Source organism: Phoca vitulina, unplaced genomic scaffold, assembly GCF_004348235.1.
Source record: "Phoca vitulina isolate PV1807 unplaced genomic scaffold, GSC_HSeal_1.0 scaffold29, whole genome shotgun sequence".
NCBI lineage: Eukaryota > Metazoa > Chordata > Mammalia > Carnivora > Phocidae > Phoca > Phoca vitulina.
This window is the reverse complement of record NW_022589732.1, coordinates 24,682,379-24,707,086: the sequence shown is the minus strand read 5'-3', so window position 1 is coordinate 24,707,086 and position 24,708 is coordinate 24,682,379. Positions and strand designations below refer to the sequence as shown.

Sequence of the window (24,708 nt, the reverse complement as noted above, 5' to 3'; positions counted from 1 at the left end):
TACCTGCTTTCAGATAAGGAAACTGAGGCACAGAGAGGTGAAATAAGTTGTTCAAGGCCACAGGGCTAGCACGGCCTGGGTAGCCCAGATCCAGATTAGCAGTCAGAGCAGTGGGACTATGAGGAAATGTGGTCCATTTTCATTTTTACTTTTTGGAACTCTCTAATTATTCTCTAATGAGCATGTGTTACTTTATTTTTAAGTAAAAGTGTATTTATCACATATATATGCCCTCCTCCCTAACACACACATCCTATAAACATACTATGTCCAAACAAGTGTCACCTACGTCTATGAAATGACTTGTTCTCCTTTTAGGGTGGCAGGTGCCCACCAAAGCCCTGAGCAACACTGGCCTGTCTGTGGAAAGACCCAGAAAGAACCCTAAAGGAAAGCTGGGTCAAAACTAGCACTGTCAGCCAGCTTGCAACATGCCCAGTAAACCTGACAACAAGACCTATGATTCCCAGAACCCGGCCTTAGCCCGAGGGGGAGGTCCTGGCACCAGGCACCGTGCTGGGAGCTTCACCCACTTACTTCATGGAATTCTCCCGACTCCCGGGGAGGTGGGTGTCACACAGGTATGGAAGCCAAAGCTCAAAGAGGGTCAGACTAGGTGGCAAGCCAGAGGAGCCTGAGGCTGCCCAGCAGGGAGCCTTCTCCTTACTCCTGCCCTCCCTCTCACCTCCCCCGCCCTACCACAGGGTTCATACAGTGCACAAGCACCCCACACCCCTGCGCTCCCAGCGCCCCAGCTCAGGGGCACAGCTGGACCGTACCTGATGACGTTGCTGCAATGGCCACAGAGCGGAGTCCTGCTGCTGGCTGGGACGCGCTCAGCCCGCTGAACGATGCCCCTGGCCAGGGGAGACCCCTGGGGCCCCGTTGGGGTGTAGGCAGGGGTCCCTCGAGGCAGGGTCTGCTTGCTGATGGAGGTGGTACTCTTGCCAGGGGCAAACTTCTGAGAGAAGCTGTCGTCTGTCACCCATGGGGGGCGGCTGGCAGACTCCACAGGGCCCCCACTGTAGGCCGCTGAGGGTGCAGGGTTATAGCTTGGGGCTGGCGAGGGGGTATAGGCTGGTGCCGGGGAAGGGGAGTAGGTGGGGGCAGGCGAGGGGGTGTAGGCAGGGGCAGGTGAGGGGGTGTAGGGAGCTGGACTATAATTGGCCCCCGGGGATGGGCTGTAGGTAGATGCAGGCACTGCAAGCCAAAAATAGCCAAAGAAAAATGTATCAGGAATTCATTTACCCCAACTTCCCCCACCCCCAGCCAGAAAACTCTAAAAGGTGACTTTGATATTAGAGCGGTACAATTCCAATTTTTATGGAGGACACGTTCCTGAACTTCTTGATGCCCCAGATTTGAATTTGCAGCAGGGAGCCAAGGGAGATAAAGAGCAATCAGAGCAGAGCCCTCGGGAGCTTGAACAGGGCTGGGAAAGGGACATAGCTATAAATATCTGCAGCTGTGTGGGGTGGGGCTCGGCCAGGCCTTGGCTTCCAGAAGCCTGCAGAAGACAGGGAATGGGGGCGGGCATGCCAGGCAAGCCTCATATCTGGGTCCCCTGGGCCGGGAAGGGGGTGGGAGCAGGTCAACTTGGCCTTGACTGGAAGATGCTTTCAGTTGCACTCTGACCAGAGATTTGACATCTGAAATGCCTCAATCACATGTGTTTGCTGAACCTGGACCTAGTCCAGCCTTTGGGACAAAGTGGATGATAGGGCAGTTGGGTTTTCGGGTTCAGGTTTCATGTTTAGCTACAATCATTTTCTCAAAAAACACTTCAGCTTGATTTATATTGGGGGAAATTTCACCTTGGTTTGATTGGGGTGGGGGTCTTGAGAGAGCCATTCAGAGGGAGCCTGGGCAGAGATGTTGGGGTGACACAGCCCAGGTCTAGCTGCTCCCTCAGTCTGTGGCTGCCTCTAGGAGACCCATGCTCCCCTACACCACTTTGGGGGAAACAGAGTATGTCTGAGTGCGTGTGAAATTACCATGAAAGAGTGCAGGAGAATGCACTACCTCACTTCTGGAACCTCCACCTCCAAGTCTCCCAGAGCTAAAAAACCTTTTGGGGTGACAACACAAAGGAGCACTGCCGCTGCTCACCCAAAGCCCTCTGAGGCCTGCGCCCTCAAAACCTAGGTTTCTAAGTTCTGCTGCCTCCCATTGTGGAGCCTGCATACATTCCAGCCAGGGAGGTTCCAGAAGCCTCACCTCAACTCACAGTCTGTGCCTCTGGAAAGAGGCCTCATTCCTCCCATCCTGGGAAGCATGCTGGGGCAACCTCCCTCCATTCCTGAGCCTGCCTAGGTGGATGGACTATGCTGAGGGGTCCTGAGACAGCCCCCCTCAGTTTCCAGCCTGGAAAGGAAGGTCTTGCTCAGGGCTGAAGTTCCCCACCTGGCCTCTGATCTCTCCCACCTGGTTCTCCTGGACCACCTTGGGTGGCCTGTGGCCTGCTGTTCCAATCGTATTGTTCTACTCCCAGATGACTGGCCCTTCAGAGCTAGGTAACACAGAAACCCCAGTACTGTGGGTGGGTAGGGACCAGGCCTGTGTTATCAAAAGTTGAAGGGGTAAAACCTGCCAGGGCCCTGTCTTGGAGCCATGTTGGGAGTGATGCTGGCTTCTAAAAGTAAAACTCTCTCCATAAGGAATCAATCTTCTTCCCACTTACTCAGGGAGTAGGCTTGGCACATAACAAGTCATCTGGTTTAGTCCCCTTTACAGTTGAGGTCACTGAGGCTCAGACAGAGCCAGTAAGTGGCAGAGTGAGTCTCCAAAACTATTCTATTACCCCAAGGTGCCTCTGTAAAGAATATAAGTCTAATTTCCAGAAAATCTTGGCACACCATGTCATTGAGGAATAACCATGAGCTTGGAGGAGGTCCCATGCGCTGGCATGTAGCATAGCCATCGGGAGCCCTGGGTTCAGGTCCCAGCGCTACTACATCCTGGCTGTGTGTCCTTGAGCAAGTTCCTTAACGTCTCTGGGCCTGAATGTCCTTTTTAAAGATGGCATTAATAATTCTTAGTGCCTCACAGGTTGGTTATGAGGTTTCAAGGAGACAAGAAATATAAAGTGCTTATCCTAGGGCCTGGCACAGTGTATGCATCATTTCACGTTAGTGAGCATGGTGACTCTGGGTCTCAGGGTCTGGGTGAACTGTCAGCTCATCTTACTGCCTGATGGTCACCTGAGGGAACCCGTCCAGGGAGACTGTGGGATGTTGGGGGTGGGGATGGGAGATGTGACACCCTGAAATCAGATAACCTGGGACTGAGTCTATCACCAGTGGTAGAAAGTATGATGTCCCTGCCTGCCTCAAAGAGAGTGGTGGGGACCTACTGGGGTGACATGATGCATGCACTGTGCAAATTTGTGAAGCCCAGATTCCAAGTGTTGCCACCCTTCCTAACAACCTTGTGTAGCAGCCAAGTGCCCAGAGCAGGGGGTCTCAAAGTGCTGGGGCAGGGGTAATGAGGGGAACGCCACCAGGGAGAGGGTGTGGGGAGAGGTGATCTAGCAGAACTTCAGAGCAGCTTCATCCCTCTCTATTATATATAATGGGGTTCTAAGCAAGATTTTGTCCCCCACCCTTTTTTTTTTGTAAAGTGGGGGCTCTCTGCTGAAAGGGATTAAGAACAAAGCCCCAATCCTGTGCCAGTGCGCAGCCCTAGGTGGCCAGTGAGCCCTTGAAATGTGGCTAATCGAAATTGAGAAGTGCTATCAGTGTAAAATACACACTAGATTCCAGGGCTTAGCACAAGAAAAGAATATAAATATCTCATTAATTATTTTATATTGACTATATATTGAAACGATGCTTTGAATATACTGAGTCAAATAAAATATGGTAACATTAATCTCACCTGCTTCCTTTTCCTTAAAAAATGTGGTTAACTAGAACATTTATTTTTATTGGACAGTGCTGCCCTCATCAGCCCAGTGGCTACCTAGGACTGGCCGGCTGTGTTATCCACAGGCGAGGCCCTTTACGTGTATTATTGCATGTAATACTCACTGCAATCCAGTGAGGCAGAGAATATTTTCTAGTCCACTTTACAGTGGGAGAACTGAAGCTTGGTGAGCCTAAGTGACTACTGGAAAGTTGGGGAGCTCGGGCAGTGGGACTGAACTCCAGATCCCCTGCTTAACCACTCCCTACGCAGCAAAACAGGCTTTAGCATGCCCCTTCCAACTCGGGCCCTTGCCCACTTTTCCTGCTTCCCTCCAGCAACACAAACCCTATTCCCTCTGCCTGGCAGACGTTCTCTTCCCTCCTCCGGAAGGCCTTCCAGACTCCCTGATCCAGCCCCCTCTTCTAAGCCCCCGCGAAAGTCTCGGCAGGTCAGAGGCATGCCGGAATCTGGAGCCGGTGGGCTGCCCTAGGGGCCTTCGGTTCCCCGAGGCGCAGACCGGCAGCTCCCCCCTCCGCATCGCTTGCCCCCTCTCTAGGGGGGTGAGGGTGGGAGCGCGAGGAGCGGCTGCTTCCCAGTCCCCTTGCCTCTGCGCCCTTCCTCCCGGCTCTGGCCGCGCCACCCCAGACGTGCCAGAAGGGAGACTTGATATCCCATCTCCGAGCCCGGGGCTGTTGCTATTTCTGCTTGACGGAATTAAGCCCGTCTAAATTAGAAGGTGATATTTCATCTCTAATTGGCAAGTTCAAAAGGCCCCTATCGCACTCGGCGGCCTCGGGAATGTGTAATTAAACAAGGTGATTTCTGACTCATCCCAGGTCGGGCCTGGCTCCCCACGAGCGCCGGCCCCCGCCCGGCCCGCGGGCCGACGTGGCCTCCCCCCGGCCCGCGCGGGGCCCCTCCGCCCACGGTGAGGCCGACCCGGCCGCCTCCCGGGCCCCAGGTGCTCCGGGGAGCGGCCGCCCAGCCCGGGCGCCAGCGCTGAGAGCCGGGCTGCGAACGCCACCCTCGGCGCAGAGGAGTCCCGCGGGGAGCTGCGGCCCGGCCTGGGTCGGCGGAGGACGGGAGCGGCTCGGGCCCGCGTTCCCCGCTTCTCCCCGGGCCGCCTGCCAGCCGCCCGGCCTCCCCGGGAGAGGGGCGGAGGCCGGCCGCCTCCTTCCCTGCGGGCAGGCATGAGTTAACGTCTGCACCGCCTGGGAACGCGGCGGAGGGAGGCCCGCCGCCCCGGGGCTCCGGCACGTCTCGCCCGCCTGGGCCCCAGCCCGGCAAGGAGGTGAGGGGGCGCCGGGCGGGCCGGCCGGGCAGCGCGCCCCCGGAGCCGTGCCGCCCCCTGGCGGGCCTGCGGAGAAGAGCCGGGGTCCGCCCCGGAAGGTGCCCAGGAGGACCCGCCTGGGAAGGGGGCCCGGGCCGGGCCGGAAATGCGCTCCGGGCGCGGAGAGGGCGCCTCGCCTCAGCCGGCCTCCTTCCCGCCCTCCCCGCAGTGGTCCCCGTGTCCGCAGGGCAGCCGCGTCCTCCAGCTCCCTCGGAGATGTTGCACCACTGCAGCCGGCTCCGAACTGCTCCCTAATCCTGTGACTCTAACCTCAGAACCTTGTGTCCCTGCCCCTGGAAGGACAGGGAAGGGCGCCTCCTGTGTGCCAAGTACTCGGCTGGGTGCTTCCTTTCGTCCCCAGAACACGAGGTCTACATAGCTTCGTGCCCATTTTTCAGAGCAGGGAATTCAGGCCGCCGGGGCGAAGTGCTTTGCCTTGGGGGAGGCGGAGCAGAGCCCCGCACAGGAGCCGGTCTGATGCTGAAGCCGCTTCTACCGCCCGCACTCAACACCGCGCGCAGAGTTCTACACGAGGAGGGCTCATGATGGCTCCTCGGCCCTGCGCGTCAAGTCAGGCTCCCCAGAGCAAGGCCCTTCCGGCGCAGTCCCTGTCTGACTTCCCTGCCCTCCGGCTTCATTGAGGATCCTCTCTGGGGTCTCTCCTTTTCCCTAAGAGGATATGCTCCTGGGGCGCCTGGGTGGCTCAGTTGTTAGGCGGCTGCTCAGGTCATGATCCCAGGGTCCTGGGATTGAGCCCCGCATCGAGCTCCCTGCTCGGCAGGGGAGTCTGCTTCTCCCTCTCCCACTCCCCCTGCTTGTGTTCCCTCTCTTGCTGTGTCTCTCCTCAAATAAATAAATAAAATCTTTAAAACCAAAAAACAAAAACAGGATATGCTCCTGAGTCTGGGCTCTACCTCATGACTTCTTGACCAACTCTTCCTTTCTGGCGTGATATCGAGAAGCCCCCTCCTTGTCCCCTTAGAGTTAGCTACCCCATTCTTTCCTGAACAAGTCCTTAACTTCCTCACCTCATCACTGTTACCATGTGTGAAAATGGTGTGTGTAACCATTTGGGAGGGGGGCGGAGAACAGTTTGGATATTACTGCAAGTGGAAAATGTCATTATTGCTAGAATTTCTATAGTCAAGATGGCTGTGAAGAGAAATATGCTTTAAATGAAAAGTGTATGCCCACCTAAAATCCTATCTCAGCCACCCATGGAACTTGCATGGGCCCCCTCTGGGAACCCGTGCGACCCATGACCCCTGTGTGTTCAGCCACCAGAGTGCACAGTTCACAGCCTCTCCCCATGCCATTCTTTACCCCCAACTTGAGTTCCTTACCAGCATTCAGTCATTCATTTACTCCTTCATCCACTACCTTTGCTGAGCACCTCCTCGGTGCCAGGCCTGAGTCAGGGGCTGGGGAGCCAGTGAAGAAAATCTGCCACAGCCCTGCCCTCCTGGAGTTCAGGGTCAGAATCCAGTGGGAAGGAGGGGATGGTGGTATCAGCCCTGGACGGCTATAGATGCCCAGAGCCCTCCTGTGGACATATCCGCTAGACCAGGGCACACAGGACCTTCCCCCAGCCTGGGAAAATACAGGCTAAAGAGCCCTCAGCTTCACTGCGCAGGGGGCAGGCAAGGGAGGGCGAGGTAACTGAGAATTGCCCTCAGGCTCTGAGGCGCAGGCCAGACTTTGCGAGGAAAGAGGGGACATGGGGCTGAGTCCTCATCCCTGTGGAGGGGCCGGGGGCAGTGTTGAGAATGGGGACCAGAGCAATGGAACAGACAGCCAAGTGAGCTCAGCCACCGGCTGACCCTGTGCTGGCCATTCTGTTGCTGGTCACGTGTGCTCTCTGGGCCTCCATTATCCTGCCTCAGCTGAGGAAACCAAAGACCAGACAGGATGAGCAGGTTGCCCAGGGTCACAGCAGGATGCAGGAGGTCTGTCCAAAGCCTTATGGTGTTTTCATTACACCTGCCTGTCTTCCAGCTTGAGGCAGACCCAGACTCCTGGAGAAACAAGCTCCTCCCCTAAACCCTTTCTTCATTCACCTTGAGCCTGGAAATCCTCAGCCAGGAACGGGATCTTCCTAAGAGCTGGGTGGCTCCATTCCTGCCTGGCACCGCTCACCTGCCTCCCCAGGGCCAGAGGCAGGCTCCATAGGATTCTGGCCCACATTTGGAGGAAGGAGGGCTGAGCCTCGTTAGCAGGGCCTCACTGGCCACCAACCTTTTGGGGATGTGGCCTAGAAGCCACGTCCACCCTCCCCTCCGTGCTGCCTCTCACCTGGCTGGTAGACAGAAGGCCGGATGCTGGCGGTGGTGACAACCCGGGGCTTGGGCGCAGGGGCAGCTGAGGCCTCACTGTATGTTTGAGTGGCAGGTGCTGGAGAGGTCGCCTTGGCGGGACTGTAGGCAGAGGCCTGGGGCCTGGAACCAAGGGGGGAGGAGTTAGCAGCCAGAAGCACAGCCCCACCCAGGCCCTGGGGCCTGCAGTCCTGGCAGGCGGGCTCCCCCATCTTCAGGAGCCTCTGCGAGGAGAAAACCTGACAGAGATAGTCCTAGGGGGTTGCCAGAGGCTGTGAAGGAAAGACCATGGTGGTCTTTGAGGGGAAGAAGCTGCTTCTGGGGGCTGAGCCTTTGTGAGCCTGGTTAGAGCGATACAGCCCATTGCTGGCGCCACCACCGTAGGAGAGAGGGAGGAAGATCACCAGCCAGCCAGAAAGACACACAGAAAACCCTTCAGTCCCCGGGGAGAGATTGCCAGGGCGGGGCTGGGGCTGGAGGGGGCAGTAGCAAGAGAGAGGAGACAGATGGAGGTGGTCGGAGCTACCCTTCTCCCTAAACCTTCTGACCTTCTGGGGCACAGCCTCAGGCCACTGGCCTCCTCCCCATTCCCCTTCCTACGTGGCTGGAGGGAGCTGCCAAGTCTCAGGTTTCTGGGTGCTCCAGGGAGGGCTCATTGGAAGCCAGGAGACACCCCCCCCCACCCACACACACACAGAGGCTTCTCTGCACAGGATTCCTGTTGCCCTCTTCCCGCTGAGTTAGCTGCCAAGAGGCCTAGAGCAGCCTTTTCCCACTTGTGACCCAGGAACCATGGGACCTCAGTGATGGGGGGAAAGTGCCCCAGTTCGTTGCCCTCAGGAAATGCCGTTCTTGGCCTCTCCCCTTGGAGAGCTAAAGGCTCTAAGTACTGGAGTTAAGCAGCACGTTCAACTTTGTCTCATTCAGTGTTTCCCAGTTTCATTTGTCAGTGAACAACCCCCCCCCCCTCTTTTTTTTCCACTTAAAACCGAAGAACACCTTACTGAACACATCCTTGGTCTCTCCCTACGTCTTTCAGATCCCCTTGGGGACCACATGTCCATACCCAGGGCAAATGGGTCATTGGTGGGGATGCTAGAGAAGTGAGCCCCTGCTAACGTACGCCCCGCCCCCAGCCCATGGCTTCCTGCCTTCCTTCCAGCTGTTCCCCCAGGGCCCAGGTGCTGGGCAGAGTCCAAGGATAAGGAAGCACCTTCTTCTCCAGGGCTGTGGGAGGGGGTGGCCCTGAGCTAAGAACCCATCGCACTGCCAAGCTCCTGAGCAGACCCAGAAGCGTGTGCAGTGCTGCCCAGACGGTATGGAGGTAGAATGAACCTCAGACAGCCAGTGCCCCAGACGCAGGGGGTGTGCAGACTTACTGTGCCAAGTTACCATGTTCCTGATGGGGTGAGGCATTGTCTCCCCTCCCTGGGCCGGCCTGCCCTGCTCTGATAAACCACAGTGGAGTAGGGGCCTTAATGGAAGAGGGAGTGTCCAGGGGTGTCCAGCCTCCACTATGGTGGAAGGCTGAGGGTCAATGGGGCTTAGCCAGGCTCTCCCAGCTGTGGAGAAAGCTTTCCCAGCATCCCAGGAGCTAAAGGTCCTGTGTCAGGGATTGGCATTGGGGGAGGAAGCAGAGGCTTAAGACACCCAGCAAGGATTCCGAGGCCATGCCAAGAAAGGCTGGGGTGTCCATTTGCCTCCCCCGGCTCCCTCTAGCTCCATCTAGCCTTGTGCGAGAAGGGGAGGTATCTAGGCCCAGAGCGTGGTTCCCTGGTCCTTTCTGCTCTGGCCTGGTGCTAGGACCCCTCCAGGCGTCTCTCCAACCTCCACCCAGCCCTCATCTCCCTTTGTAAGGCAAAGGAAGGAAGGGTTTGCTCTGTTGAGGGGCTCCTGAGGGCCCCAGGACACTGAAGACACAGAGGCCTGAAGCACAGTGCTGCAGCTTACCCTTGAGCAAGGCCCCAGCATCTGGAGCTTCTCCATCCAACTTGAGAGGCATCTCCCCACTTAACAACAGAGACATTTCTTACCCTCTTCAAAGTTTCTTTGTGCCCTTACCTGAAGAGACTCTGGTGTGCAGAGGGGAAGCAACTTGCTAAGTGACCCCAGGAAGCTGGAATAAAACAACCCCTGGAGGTCCAGACTGGGCTCACCCTTGAGGCTTGAGTTGGGCTGGGCAAAGCCTAGCCTTGGCACCACCTAGGTCCCTATGAAGCCTGGGGGCAGGGGGGCAGCACACAGGTCTGCAGGCCACTCTGCCCACCCTCCATCCTGCCTCAAGCTGTGCCAGGGACCTTTGAACCCTGACCCAGAGAGGCATGACCTTTCCAGCAAAACCCTAGGAAGGGAGCATGGGAAACTGGGAAAGCTGGCTCTGACCCCAAACACCAACCTGACAGCTCCATGCAGCCCAGAAAGAGTTGGGCCTGTCTGGCCGTTACACTGCCTGGCCATTCTAGAATGACTCATCCATCCTGTCCTGTCCACCTCCCCGCACCCCTCTGCACCCTTTGCAAACTGCAACCCCCCATTGCCCCCCTTCCCCACCCCTGCCTTTGCTGGGTATCCGGGAGGTCAGATTGAAATGCAGGAACTCATAAGACTCGAGAGCATTTTATGTGCTAGGTGATTTATGCACACTTTTTTCTGTCCCAACCCTCAAAAATAGATGTTGCATTAAACATCTTAGCAGAGGAGAAACTAAGCTTCAGAGAAATTCAGTCACTGTCTGCGGATTATAGACAGTAAGTGGTGGAGCAGAGATTTAAGTCCCATGACATGGGCTACCTCTGGAGATAGCGTGCTCTCTATCAAGAGAGAAGAGAGGGTAAAGGAAGAGGGCAAGTTAGTCGCTAAATACCTGCCCATATCTGACCTGCCTGAGATGCCCAGGTCAACACTGTCTCTGCTCCCTCCTCCAGAGAGCCTTCCTTGACTTCCCCAGACCACAGGGACAATTTCCATTCTCCCCCTTTATCCCAGTTCCAGGTCTCTCTTTGTTATCTAACTCTGTGTGTGTGTGCGTGTGTGTGTGAGAGAGAGAGAGAGAGAGACTTTTACCTCTATCTCAGAACATGTGCTGGGGGGCAGGGCAGCACGTCCCTATGTCTGTCCTGAGCCGCACAGTGTGTTCCCCTGCAGTGACCCCCAGTCTCCCCTTCGCTCTCAGCACCAGGCAGTGCTAGGCTTGGCTTCCCAAGGACCCCGGGGTCCTAACCACCTTGGACGGGCCTTTCCGAGGGCTGGACACAGTTGTCAACAGGTGGACCGAGGCTGAGGCTGTTCCTGCCTCCCTTGCCTGAGGTCAGGGCCGGCACCTGTGGGCCAGTTACCTTGGACTGTCCGCGGGGCTTGAGGCAGGGCCTGCGGCGGACGCGGTGGCAGCATGGGCAGTGGCTGCGGTCAGGGGTGGCGAGGCTGCACTGGGAGGGGCAGCAGCAGGTGGCTGGGCAGAAGCGGGCAGCTGCGGGGTGGCGGCCTGGCTGGTGCACACTGGAGCATGCTCAATAGGGGTGCTGATGAGGCGGGACCAAGAAAGACAAGAGGTCAAGGGGGTCCCCCTGCATAGGGATGGTGGCTGCAGCAGGGGCAGGCTGGGCGGAAGGCACCATCCATACTGCAAACAGAGTTGAATCTTCCGGAAGGTGTGTTTCCAGGCTCAGGGAAGGAGTTCCCAGGACCCCAAGAGGGAAGGGCTCAGAGCACTTGGAGGGCCACGGTCGCATCAAAAATATTCTCAAGCCTGGCAAGTTTCCACATACCCACCCCGCCCCCAATTTCTATGTACTTCCTAATTTGTCTTTCTCTGTATATATGATAAAAACACAGTGTGGTGGAAAAGTAGATTGAACTACCAACCGAGTTTCCTTGCCCATCCTGTTTTCCTTCCCCATTTAGTCAGAGGCATGCATTGCATTTGAGAAGGGATGATAACAAGGCACAAAGCAGAGGTAAGACGTGCACAGCTGTGGAGTTCTGAGAGCCTGGGTGTCAGGCTGCAGATGACTCGGGGCACTGAATGCATCTGGAAGACGGACGAAAGCTACCATGCCAGGCAGGTCAAGGGCATCGGAACGAGAAAGGGGGCAATGTGGCAAGGGGGATTCAAGAAGAGAGGGAGCCGTGTCCTTGCTCTGGATAAACCCTGGGGAAGTAGCAGGACCCCAGAGTCTCCCCTGCCCATGATGAAGGGGCAGGCAGACCCAAGACAGCCCAAAGATCCCCAGGCCATCATGTGGCCTAGTGGCCTTAGAGGGTTTCCCACACACTGCCCGAGAGTCATGAACAAGGTCCTGAGTGCCCACACAGCTGAGAGACCCTGTAACTGGGAATGAGAGAGGTGGCTGTTCTGGCGTGTGCACCAGCATGAGACCACATGGGTTGGGAATATCCCAGCAGATGTCAGCGCAGGCCGACCACCACCGAGGACCAGGTCCCCACACGCCCCACCCCACTGCCTCTGTAAGCACCTCGTCCCCTGAACCAGTCCAGGCAAAAGAAGAGCATCAGAGCCTGGGGTGATAGGATTCGATTTCTGCCATCTCTGCAAAGCAGGGCAGAGAATACAAATTAAATTATAGGAAAGCAACGAAATGCACATTCTTTGCTCCTTGGGATCTTTGGACAGAGATTTGTACTCGCTACAACAGCAGCAGGATATGCAGCTCCTGCCAGTGGAAATGACCTCCCCCATGCTCTGCAATTCATTTCTTGAACTCGTACTACATGCCAGGCACGTGTCTTTAATTCCTCCCAACAGCCCTCTGCTCATCGACTCTGTTTAATAGATGAGGGAATGGAGGCTGAGAGAATTCAATCAATCGCCCAACCTCCTGGCACTTCCTGGCAGTGACAGCAGGATCTGAGTGACATGACTTTGGATTTGAAACCTTACCCAGGACGCCAAGTGGCACCCTCATGGAGGAAGAAAGAAACTTCTTGTGATTAGTCAAGTAGAATCTTTCCCCAGCAAAACACACTCTTCTTATTTGAAAACATTTGGAATACTAATCTTCCCTCTGTGAGTATTTACCATATGCCAGACCTTGTGCTGAACAACTACCAGCATCATTCCATTTGATCCTTTCAACCTCCCTGAGCGATTGGTATCATGATCCTCGTTTTACAGATGAAGAACCTGAGGTCCAGACAGATTGAATCTCTGTTAAATGCCACGCAGCTGCCAAGGGGCAGAAAAGGGTGTGAGCCCTAATCACTACAAAGCTTCTCAATCTTTCATAGGAAGACAAATCGCCTGGGAATCTTGATAAAATGCAGCTTCCGGTTCATTGAGTGAGGGGGCTGAGAGTCTACATTTCCGATAGGCTCCCGGGGGGGTGCCACCCACTGCTGCTGGTCCGCAGACCACACTTGGAGGAGCGCGGTGCTAAGGAGGTCTCTCCCAGGTAGCAGCACAAGTGGGCCATGAGCTCTTTATGAAAGTGCTGCTGAAGTGCTCTCCTCCATCCAGAGAGGTGTGTGGTAGAGAAAGGCATGAAATAGCGAGAGAGGGTTGGGGAAGAAGAGAACCAGAGACATGGCAAGGTTGTAGCTTGACTATCCTTTGGGAGGGAGCGCCATTCTTCTCCATGACTGTGTGTGACGAATTCAGGGTGGACAAGGGCAGTGGCCATGTCCTGTCCAGCATTTTCCCAGCTTAGTGATTCTGACAGAAAGCCTCAGGTAGCCCCGCTCTCAGCCTGCGTCAGTGCCTTGAGGCCACTCACCCACCCTCCACGAAAGAACCTGGTTTCTAGAAGTCATGCCTGTGAAGCATCGCCTCAGAAAAGTGCTGAGTCATAGCACGGAGCTGGCTACTCGGACCCTCCTCATGGCGCAAGCAGGTGTGGCCTGGGACAGCTCAGGCTGATGAGGACACCTGGTCTCCTTTATTTGTTCTCCCTGACCCTGTTGCATGCTTCTGGTGGGCTTCTGAGAACTGAGGACACCACTCAGGACAAGAGTAATGAAAATGTCTGGGTTAGAGACCGTATTCTGTAGGACAAACAGGAAGTCGGCTCTGCCTGTCCCTTTTGCTCTAATTCTCTGTCAGACCAACTTATGTGGTGCTCTCCCCAAGCATAGCTCCAAACGAACACTGAATTCTGGGGGGAAGGGGGGCGGTGGAGATAGATGGGGGCCCTAGGAAAATTCATGATCTAGCATCCTGTTTAGGCCCACTGTTGGCAGACACCAAGCAGCCAGGGCCTAGGAGAAGTAGGGGTGGCACTGAGGGCATCCTGTAGGATCTTGGGGTTCTTGCTCAGGTCAGCTCTGGCCTGAAGTTCCACAGGCACCCAGAAACCCCAAGGAGAGCAAGCACTGCAGGGCACTTACTTGGCCCTGGCAGCACTCCTAAAGAGAGTACCCACCAGATCACCCCAGCCTAGTCTAGGATTCAACAACTGGCTCCTGACTCAGTCATAATCCACTTTAAATATCAAAGCAAAAACCAGACCAAAGCACCAAACCACCTATACTCAAATGCTCACAGCTGCGTGGGGAGGGCGTGGCCGGAGGACAAACACAACCTGGCTACAGTCCCCCTTTCAGCCCATCGCTTCCCTCAGCCCGGCTGGCAGCAAGGGCACCGTGCCAACCCAGTGCCCCTGCTCTGTCGTGATGGCCCTTGACGGAGGGAATGGCAGGGCTTGGTTGATGCTCTTATTGATGGCAATGATATGTATGGAAAGGATGAGGATGGTATTGGTGATGGTGCTGGGTCTTGGGTTTCGTGGTCACTGGGCTCAGGTTGGAACCGTGGGTGATGGTGGAGGTGTTGTGACTGATCATGCCGGGGGGTGGTTGCCACTATTCAGGTGATGATGCTGTTTGTATTAGTTAAGAGAATGGAATATGAACATCTCTGTTGATTGCATGATGGCAGAACTCCAGTCAGGGGGTTGCTCTTGAAATTATTTATGCTGCCACCGATCGAGTTGGCATTCCAGCTTGCAACCTGATGGCTACGGCTCAGGGCAGCCCTGCCCACATCACTCTACAGCAGGGCTGCTGCACTGCACAACTCCAGGGGCCCCGGGGGCATTGTACTCTAGGCTGATGACAGCCCTCAAGAACACCATCCGGTGATCCCCAGAGGCTGTAGAGTGAATGATGCCCTGCAACCTTTGCTAGTCCCACGTGCCCTTCAGAATACAGAGTCCCCTCGCCTGGCATCCCAGCTCTGGACCACTAACCAGAACATCCATTCCAGTCAAACTGATTAACTCAGGGTTCCGGGACACCCCTTCTTCTCCTCAGCACTTCTGCTCCCTCTGCTTAGAGCACCTGCCCAGCCTTCCCTAACTGCACTTGCCCCAATCCTACCTAGTCATGAAGATCAAACACACAGATGGCTTCTTCCAGGAAGTTTTCTCTGACCCTCTGCTTGGAGGGGTGCTCCCTGTCTCTGGACCTCACATGACCTACTTTGCATCATGTTCAGCCACCGTCCACCTCGGTCCTTTCTGATTCCTTTGGCACCCACAGCAGTCAGGCGTGGTGCCTTGACTAAAGCCCATAGACACTGAATGCCAGGTGAGGAAATCTCTCCTCAGTGTCACCCAGAGGGCTTTACACAGTCCCCTGGCCTAGGGCCGCCCAATGCGCTCGTGCAGGAGCTGGGCGTCATTGGGAGGACACCGGGCAGGGTGGAAAGCAAATGAGGGCCTTCCAGGGCTTCAGGAGGGCTTCAACAGGCAGGGGCCGAAGACAGGGGGCTGCGAGCCCACCAGCTCTGACTGGTTGGCCCACATCCTCTGCCAGCCTCAGGACACCCACTGCCTGGGACTTCTCTCTCTGTCCGGCAGCCCGTGGCCACACAACCTACCCTTGGGCCTTGGAAGTCCTCAACAAAAGGTCAGCTAAATATGGCTGTGCTCCAGGATGCTCGATGCAAGCAGGAGCCCACACCTACCCTCCCCTGTTGATCCCCCAGCCAGCCTGCTCTGCCTGGGCCTGGCCTTGGCCCTGGACTCAGACTGCTAGAGGTAGGAAGGGATGGGAGGCCAAGGTGGAATAGGCTGGTGGGGCGCTTCGGGGAGCAGCTCAGTGTGGTGGGCAGGATAGAGCTCTCCCCCTGGCCACCCCTTCCAGGTGGGATTGCCAAGTCCCTAGAGGCAGAAAGAAAGCCTATGCCCAGTAATGGGAGTGGGAGCAAGACTCTGGCCCAGTCCAGCCATGGGGGGCATTTGGGGAACCCTGGGGGATGGACCTTGGCATCTGCCTTTATTTTTAGCCTGTGGTTCCCTCAATCAGGGGATAGGCTGATGGGTAGGCAAGTGGGTAGACAGTCTTAAATGCTCAGGACTAGGACAAGGCCACAGGTGGCCAGGGCTAGAAGCAAGACCAAACTGGAGGTCTTCCATACCTGCCTGCCACTGAGCAAGGCTTCAGCAAGCCCAAGGCTTCCCCCTCCTCTCCTCTCAGCCATGGCCTCAGCCCACTGAGGTCCTCCAGCAGTTCCCCCGTGAGCTGCTCCTTAGTCCAGGCGAGCCCCTTCCTTGCTTCCTGAACCAGGGCTGAGCATGACAGTGCCTTCCTGGGCCAGGGCCTTGCAGCATGCCGGGGATGGGGATGATTTCTGATCAGTAGGCCTGCTGGTTGTGGCTGGGTGTGGGTGGGGAGGTAGGGGACATTCCAGAACCTCCCCCCTTCATCCCCACTGCCCTGTGGGAGGCTACAGCTGCCCAGTGGGCCGCAGTGCAGACTCCCAGCCACAATTTGCTCCCCCCACCCTGAGCTCCCCCAGCCCGGGTGGGGCCCTCGAGTCAGGAAGTCAGCAGCAGGCAGAGCTGGGTTCCAGCCCCAGTGGGCACTGCCCGAGCCCCTTTTCAGGGGGTGCCTGTCCTCTCCCCATCTCAGAACGCCCCTCTTGAGTGGTACGCACACAGGCACAGCATGACCGGGGCTTGTTTGGTTCATTTTAAATCCTCTTTATTTTAGAACAAGCATGCTTATATGTACAGGAGAGAGAACTAGGGAGCCAGCACACACAGCACAGAGAGGACAGCACACACCCCAATCTCACCACAGCCTGGAGGGACCTCTGCCTCATCTACCCTGGGGCTTCCACTTCCTCTGCAGAGAGCCCTGTTCTGGGCTGCCCAGGCTCCAGAAGGCTCCAGAAGGCAGCGAGGGAGCAAGTGGGGCCGGGGGGGGGGGGGGGTGGGTTTGGCCTCTTCCCGGGACCCTGATCTAGAGGCAGCTTATTCCAGGACAGCACTAGGCCAGACTGCCTCTCCTAGGAGCTGAGGGGGGTGGGAAATGGGCCAGTGGCACGTTGTTTCCCTCGGTTCTGGGGTACTATGCCAGCAAACCCTGCCACATCCTCTCTGATCTATGGCTAAGGCCCTGGGCAGGGGAGCAGAGGCGTGGACCATGAGGGCGGGGTGGTGAGGGTTGCACTCAGGGTGGGGGCAGGAATGGGGGCAGTGCTGTGTGGGGCTGGGCCTCGGCTATCAGCTCTGGGGTGGGCAGAGAGCAGAACTGCTGCAGTGGTCTATCCAAGGTGCCCCCCAGCACAGCTATACATTCTCAAGCATCACCGTGGGGCTCACATGCCAGAACTGTGTGGGGGGTGGAGGGGGGTCCAGCCTGAGAGGAGTGGGGGGATTCCAGATAGCCTTTTAGCTTTTAACATTAAGGATTTGGGCCGAAAGGCCATGGTGCCAGTTGCGCAATTTGGCAAAACGTGGGCTGTTACGTTCCGTTTCAAACCTTTCCCTGTGGCACAGAGAGAGACAGAGACAGAGACAGAGAGACAGAGAGAAGAAAGGAGGAAAGAAAGGGTTAGGGGATGTGTCCCATTCTGTCTGACAGCTCGGGCAGGGGGCATGGGAGGGAAGAGTTTGGTTTGGAGAAGCTTGGCCACCCACGGAGTACTTTCCTGGTTTGGGGCAAGACCAGAGTCCCAAGGACCAGGATTGAGGGACTGATGTCCCTGAGCTGAGTGAGTAGGAAGCCACGGAGTAGGGGCCTGGCTAGTGGGCCTGAGGTCAGGCTGGGCAAAGGGGTGGGTCTCTGGGTTCTCCCTGGCCCATGTGGTTAGGGCTGGGCAGGGCTGCTTTGGCTGTGCGCTCTTGGGACTGAACCACATAGGCAGGTGGGCCTAGCATAGTCTCTGTCCCCAGGCTGGGCATCAAGAAAGAGGGACGCCTGTTCCCGTGATGAGGTTTGGTGAGCAGACCTGTCACCTCCCTATGCTTCCCTGGCCTCTGCCAAGCCTTCTCTGTCCCCAGACAGAAGCCTTCAAATACCACCAACTGCCCCCACCTGCCCAAGCCTGAGCACAGCCAGGCACCCACGTGCACGTGCATCTTCACGAGACCACTGGCACACACACAGGGGACCAGGACTTCCCACCACTTCCCACCGACAGGGCCTCCGGGGCTCCACCCACAGCCTGCTCAACCAAGGGCGCTGGACAAAACAGCCAAGGCACAGCCAGGAACGGAGAAACGGAGGAGAGGCTGTGTTCAGGAAACGCGAGTGCTACGGATGCCAGAATCCTAGACCTTCCAGGCTGGAGGGACAGCTAATATTCTCCAGACCAGAAGTGCAAATTGGTGGCCCAGAGGCCACATCCAGGCACAAAAGCAGTGTGTTTAACCCGGACAGTGTTTAAAACTCCTTTTAAAAATGAATTGCTATGTCCAGACCATGGAAGACTATTCAGTAATAAAAAGAAACGAATGAACCATTGGTATGCTCCATAACTTGGATAAATCCCCAGGGAATCAGACTGACTAAGAAAAGCCAATCCCACAAGGTCACGGGCTATATGATTCCATATACACAACAGACTTGAAGTGATAGAACTACAGAAATGGAGAACAGATAACAGATTGGTGGTTGCCGCAGGTTAAGGAGGGGGTGTGCACGGTGGGGAGGTAGGTGTGGCTATAGACGGGCACCAGGGGGAGAATCCTTGGGTGAAGGAAATATTCTGTGTCTGGCTGTACCAGTGTCCACAGGCTGGTTGTGATTTTGTACTGTAGTTTTGCAAGATGTTACCATGGGGGATAAAGGGTGTATAGGATCTCTCTATATTATTTCTTACAACTGCATGCCAGTTCTGCAATTATCTCAAGATAAGTAGTTTAATAAATGAATTGCCAGCGTATAAAGGTCAGGAAGATCAGCGTTAGGTCTCTGAAAATCAGAGATGAGGCAATGCTGGTTTACATTTCTCTAGCAGTCCTGCATCCCCACATACACACCTTTCCACCACCCCACATCTGCATTACGTGGCAGACTCTCCCTCTACACGCTGAGTCCTGCACACTGTGCGGAAGATTCTGTTTGACTGCCAACATCTTTGAAAAACCACTGTCCAAGACCAAACTTTCCTGATACCAAGAGGAAGCGAAGGCCCAGAGATGTCTCGCGAATGGCCTTAAACCACGCAGAAACTCAGCGGCAGACTTGGGATCTAACTAGGATGTCTCCAAGGTCGGGGAGAAGGAAGGAAGACAGCAGAAGCAGGGGCCCTGCTGGTAGCACAATCGACCATCCTGTGACCACCCAGGACACAGACATGGCCAGTCTGTCCAGCCAGGCCCATGGTCTTTGTCATCAGTGCTCAGTGACAGGCTCAGAGATAGTCCCGGAGAGTCAGTGACTCTCATGAGCCTGCTCTCTTGCAGCTGTTGGTAAATTCATAGCCTGCCCAAGACAGGATCCAGGAGAGGAAAGAAGAGAGGGGGCAGAGAGAGAGGAGAGCCGGCAGGAGAGAAAGGAGGAGAAGTCCTGGGACACCCACGAGGCTTTCTCCTGGTGTGGTTTTCAAACTTACTAGGCTGGCAGAATGCCAAGAATGAAAAATCCACAAAACGCGGGTAACTTCTGCCATCTGCACGAAGGTTCCCTTTGGGGGAGGGCTCGGAGCTGTGCTGGCACCAGGAGAGTCAGCCAAAGGAGCTGGGACAGAGCTGACTGCACAGGGAGGGAGGGAAGAAGACACTGGAGCGCCCTGGAAGGCCCCAGTGGGGAGGAGGGAGGAACCAGTGAGTCCCTGAGCTCTGTTGGAAGTAGGGGAGGGAGAGGAAAAAGAACCATGGATGGGGCCACCGTGGAGTAGGGACTTGGAAGGGTTTTTACACTGTTTGTGGAGGAGTGTGCAGGGCCACCCTCACCTTCGACTCCTCTGTGAACTTGTCACTCAAATCAACTTTAGTCCTTAACACTTGGGGTCCAAGAGAGGGGCAGCGTTCTTTACACAGGTGAGCATTGGGTAAATGCAGAAATTGCTCTGATAAGACAGTTGAGCTCCAAGGTGGGGGCAAGGGGATGTCTGAGTTACACACTGGGGTCTTCTGGGATGGTCACACCCAAGCAGTGGGAACCCAATGCCTCGAAGATTCAAACCCTGCCTAGGACAAACTAGGCTTGCCTCTGCTTCCACCCTGGTCAGCGCTGCCCAGCATGGACCTGCCCTTCCGAGCCATCAGAGCCCCGGAATGCATGCCCCAAGTCGGAGGGAAGCTGTGGTGACGTCTCTGAGATTAGAGGCTCGGCCTTTGGATGGAGGCACTGTTCGGGCTCTGCCACTTCAGCTGGAGGCCAGGAGCCCCAGTATTCCCAGCACCCGTGTAGGAGCTAGCAGGAGGTTGTTGTCTCAGCCTGCCTAGAGAGTTTGTAAGGTGCTGCGGGTCTTTCCTGGAGGGGGGCAAGTCCACAGTAGATGCCTGGACTATTTAGGGCATCTGCCTCACCTGTAAGGAGAGGGTCCCTGGGGATTAGGCTCTGCCTTGGGCTGGCCAGCAGGTGGGCACTGGAGCCTCAGAGGGAAGCTACCTGCTACCAGCTGCTAGAGACACCGTTTAGAAGGCAAGCCTTAATCTCAGACCCTCTGGCTGCTCGCGATTCAGTGAGATGAAAATGCCCACCTACCTCCTGTGACTCCGGGGAGAAGGCACATTTTGTGGGAGGCTTTGAAGGCAACTTCCCAGAAATTAAAGTCAGGAAAAGGGAGAGGAGCTAGAGGCTGATGCCCCTCCAGGCCTGGGTAGAAGGTTTAGTGGGTGCCCCAGAGCCTTCACTGCAGGGCCAGAGACCCCAGGGCTGACAGCAATGCAGTACCGGGGTGGGGGGAGCTGCTTTCTCAGGGTGGGGGCCCAGAACTGAGGGAAAAGCAGGATGGAGCCTCTTGTTGGGCCCTCTTTCCAGATTTCCCTACAGAAAACCCTTCAGTAGCTTGGGGAGAGGCTCCAAGACCTGCACCAGAGTTCTCAAGACCCCAAGACCCCCTGCCTCCTGCTGGGGGCTGAGCCATGCTCCTGTGGGATTCGGCCCCGGGGGGGAGGACTAACCTGCCCACATATCTCCAGGACCAGGCAGAACAAGCCCCGGGAGATGCTTCTGAAAGGAGGGAATGACCGAGGCCCAGAGACACCCCTTCATACTGGCTTTGGTGTTCTCACTCAAGAACTTTGCAGAGCCTTGCAGATATTCCCCGCGGAAATACGAAAGAGGTTCTGCCTTCTAAACGGTGTCTGGTTAATGAGGTGCGAGCTCAGAGTGACTGGCGAGAGGGACTAAACGTCACCAGAAGTACTCACTCCAGAGGCAGGGCTCTGTCTCACGGGAGGGAGAGAAAACACGCTGCAGGCTTCCTGACAGAAGGCCGTTTGCCGGGCGGGGAGGGCGTGGGGAGTGCTGGTGTGCGGTAAAGCCCCCGTCAGGGAGCTACACTGCTCACTGGAGCGTCTATGTGGGTGGCTTCAAAGAGGAAGGTGGCCAAACCAGAAGAGCGCCATGGAGCATAGGAGTGGGGACAGCCGACAGCTCTGTCACACTTGAAGTAGCTAGATACTAACTCGAGCGAAATCTCAGTTCGGGCTCTATGTAGACACGGTGCAGGCACTGAAGGGTTAACAACAGTTCCTGGAACTGCATGCCGTTGTTAGCAGGCCTGGGAGGACCGCACTTTCTGCTTGGATGCCCCAGCCAAAAAGTGGGAGCAGCTTGGATTGGCAAAAATAGAGGTTGGAAAATAAAAGCCACATCAACTCTGAGCAGACCCCAGAGCCCCACTGTCCGCGCAATCCTGGGATCACTACACGCCGGTTAGCCAAGTATAGAGAGCTTGGACCCACGTAACAAGGCACCTCTGAGCCCCAGCCCCTTACAGGGAGGCCGCCCCAGGATGCACTGGCCCAAGACAGACTCTCCCAGGAAGAGCACGCACAACATTTGCCGCCGGAAGTATAAACACAATCATACAGGGCCCCAGGCCTCACCACGGAACACCCTAGCAGGTTCCAGTGGGTTCCAGGGCAGTGTGCCCCCCTCATGGCCAGGTCCATGAGCAGCTGGCAGGCTGCGGGTGGTAGGTTGGTGGCTGTGGCCCCAGGCCTGCCGCTGTTGGGGGGACTATACCCTGAGACAGCTAGCCCTATAGCAGCAGCCATTGTGCCTTGAGCACTTTATGGAACTAATACCTCAGTGTAGGTCTGGACAGGTGAATCCCAAGGTCAGGTGCCCATGCCCAGCACAGCCCTCCGCACGCCTGCTTCCCAGTGCCCAGCCTCCAGACTCACAGGGGATGGGCCCTGCGATGAGTGTGCAGGCAGGGCAGCCCTCACAGGGAGAGATGCCCTCATTCTCAGCAGCCCAGCAAAGGCCAAAGCAGCCCTGCCCCTGCCCAGGGACAGAGCCAGGAGAGCCCAGAATCCTTATTCCTGCAGCCTGGGCCCCGGGGATAAAGACTCAGCTCCAGGCACCCACCTCAGTGACCTGGGATGGAAGCCCCAAGCCAGCGTCTGCTGGAGCCCTTCAGGGGCCAGGAGTTTCCAAATACATAAACTTGAGAGGCTCCTTCCATGATTCGTGTGACCTGGGAGCTGCCTGGGGAGGGATTGGGTTAGGAGGGACAAGGCCACAGAGCCTGAGTCCAGGCACTTACCTTGACCTTCGCAAAGCTTCTTCATCAGGGTCTTGCACTATGGGTAGAAAATTGCTGATCAGGAGGAATCGCAGAGAACATAGGAGACCCCACCAATGACTGAACAGTGATTGCCCTCCTGTAAACTGTGGCAGGGGAAAGCTGTGTGCTGGGCAGAGGCCAGGGGGAGAAGGGGGACCCAGAGGAAATGGTGCGGTTGGGAGGGAGTGGTCCGAGGTGTGGCCTGCGAGGTTCTCTTATCCCAGCTCTGGGCCCTCATTTTGCCCGCAAGCCACATGGCACGTGGGCTGCCCCCCACTGGAGTCAGGGAGCTGGGCAGAGGGCCGATGTCATTGGCAGCCTGGCCCAAGGGGCCCAGAGGGGCTCAGCAGGCCCCTAGCTATCTGTCAAGGCCAGCTCATCTTCAAGGGCAGGGGCTCGACTCCCTAGCTTCTGTGGGCCTTAGGCCTCATGGCCCCTCCGCATCTCCCCTGGCCAACCCTCCCCTCCCCCCGCCTCCCCCCCCCCAGCTTCACTTACTGTATTCTGTCCCAGTCATCTGGGCCAGGATGCGGAAAGAGCGAGACTGCAGGTTGGAGGAGCGGCGGGCCCACTCGTCAGCCTCGTCTTCTGGCTTGTTCTGGTTCTTAATCACGGCCTGGTACACGGGGGAGGTGCTGTCCACCGCAAGGTCTTTAATAGGAAGGCTCCTGCAGGGCAGAGAGAAGCCGTGAGTGAGGGCGAGGCTGGAGGCCTGCTCTTGTCCTCCTGCACTGCCCCCACGGCTCATCTGCTCGCACCCCCACACCCTGCACACCGGTTGGTGGCCCCTACTTGTCTCAACCCACCATGCCCTCCACCCACTGCCATCCGAAAGCCTGCAACAAGGGCTTGGCCTGGGTCCTCAGTGCTCAGGGTGGCCACAGCGAGAGAGCGATTCCTCTCAGATCCCTCCTGTCAAGCCCACACCCCACCCTGGGCTGACTCCACACACAGACCTGAAAACCCACCCCCACCCCAGCCGCCCCCCCTCAGGGGGAGGGCTGGATCTCTTTTAAGGAAAGAAGAGGCAGAATAGTTCTTTTGAAATAATTTCAGCCTCTCTGAGCAGCTCCTGAGTTTGGGGCTGGGTGACGACGGGCCTTTCGGGGGACTCAGAGGCTTCTACAGGGTCAGTCCTTTGTCCTCCTCACACTGTTGGATCCAAACAACGGGCCACCAGTGGCAGGCCTGCCCCAGAAGAGGACGGGGGGCTCCCGCTCAGCAAACATGGGCAGGCGCGGTGGGGAGGTGGTGCGAGAAATAAGGAAACCAGGCTGATGGGCTGGCATTGCCCGCGATGGGGGGAGGCAGGGGGGTGGTTCTGGCCTGGGGGAGCTGGGAGTAGAGCTGCAGGGCAGGTCATTGGTCCTCTGCTCCAGGGCAGCAAGGCCTTTGGAGGGGGACCAGGTGACCTTCCCTTAGACTCCCTTAGGCACACAGCAGGTACTCAAAACTTGCTTAAATGAATGAATCCCACATCAGAGCCAGAAGGGACCCCAGAATCTCTTGGGTCCAGGGCCTCCCAGCCTGATTCAGACTGCAGGGCATCTTATGGGTGCCCACTTACCCTGGCCACGAGAGCTAGAGGACCCTGGCTGTCCAGCCCACCCTCCCGGGAATTAGGGTGGACTTGGGTCAAGTTCACAGCAATGACAGCCTGGCTCCTCACCCTATGGACCAGTGGCCCAGCCCTCTCCCCTTACAGATGCTGAAACTGAGGTCCAGCGAGGCTAGCTCCAGGTGACAGCATGTAGGGGCCCTGTTGGGTCAGAGCCCAGGCTTCCTGGGTCCCACCCCATTGTCCTCTCCATCAAACTCTCTGCAGCAAAAACAACTCAGAGAGGCCACTTCTGCCCACTGGGGCCTTGCACACCCCAGATGCTCCATACCTGGAGACATGGCCCAGCCCAGGCACTCACTCCGTCCAGCCTCCCCTTGCCTGCTGCTAGGGCTGCCTCTCCTGCCCTCCAGAGAGCCAGCTGGCTGGGAGAGGGACCTCCCCAGGGCCCACATCTTCTAGCCTCTCTGCAAGAAACTGGAAGGAAGCACTGGCCTACTTTCCCAGGATTGGGAGTCTCTCGAGATTGGTCCCCAGCGTATGGCTCAGAGTGGGCTCTAAGAGCAGGGGTGGAGAAAGGTGACAAAAGGTGACCAAGACTTCGCGGAGCTGCCCCTACTTCCCTGAAGGTTCTGCCCTGCCCCCCCCCCCCCCCCCCCCCCCCCCCCCCCCC

At 56.8% G+C, this 24,708-nt stretch overlaps 1 protein-coding gene across 1 annotated transcript in view; it reads right to left on the bottom strand.

The window, feature by feature from the left end:
• The window catches only part of LDB3 (LIM domain binding 3), a 60,787-nt gene that overhangs the window by 12,574 nt on the left and 23,505 nt on the right, over positions 1 to 24,708 (bottom strand). The window contains exons 7-11 of the mRNA XM_032423972.1: positions 22,976 to 23,145; positions 22,457 to 22,493; positions 10,884 to 11,066; positions 7,529 to 7,671; positions 780 to 1,200 (exon numbers count right to left, since the gene is read on the bottom strand). Of these exons, the coding sequence (XP_032279863.1) occupies positions 780 to 1,200; positions 7,529 to 7,671; positions 10,884 to 11,066; positions 22,457 to 22,493; positions 22,976 to 23,145 (954 nt within the window). The remainder of the gene's footprint in view (positions 1 to 779; positions 1,201 to 7,528; positions 7,672 to 10,883; positions 11,067 to 22,456; positions 22,494 to 22,975; positions 23,146 to 24,708) is intronic.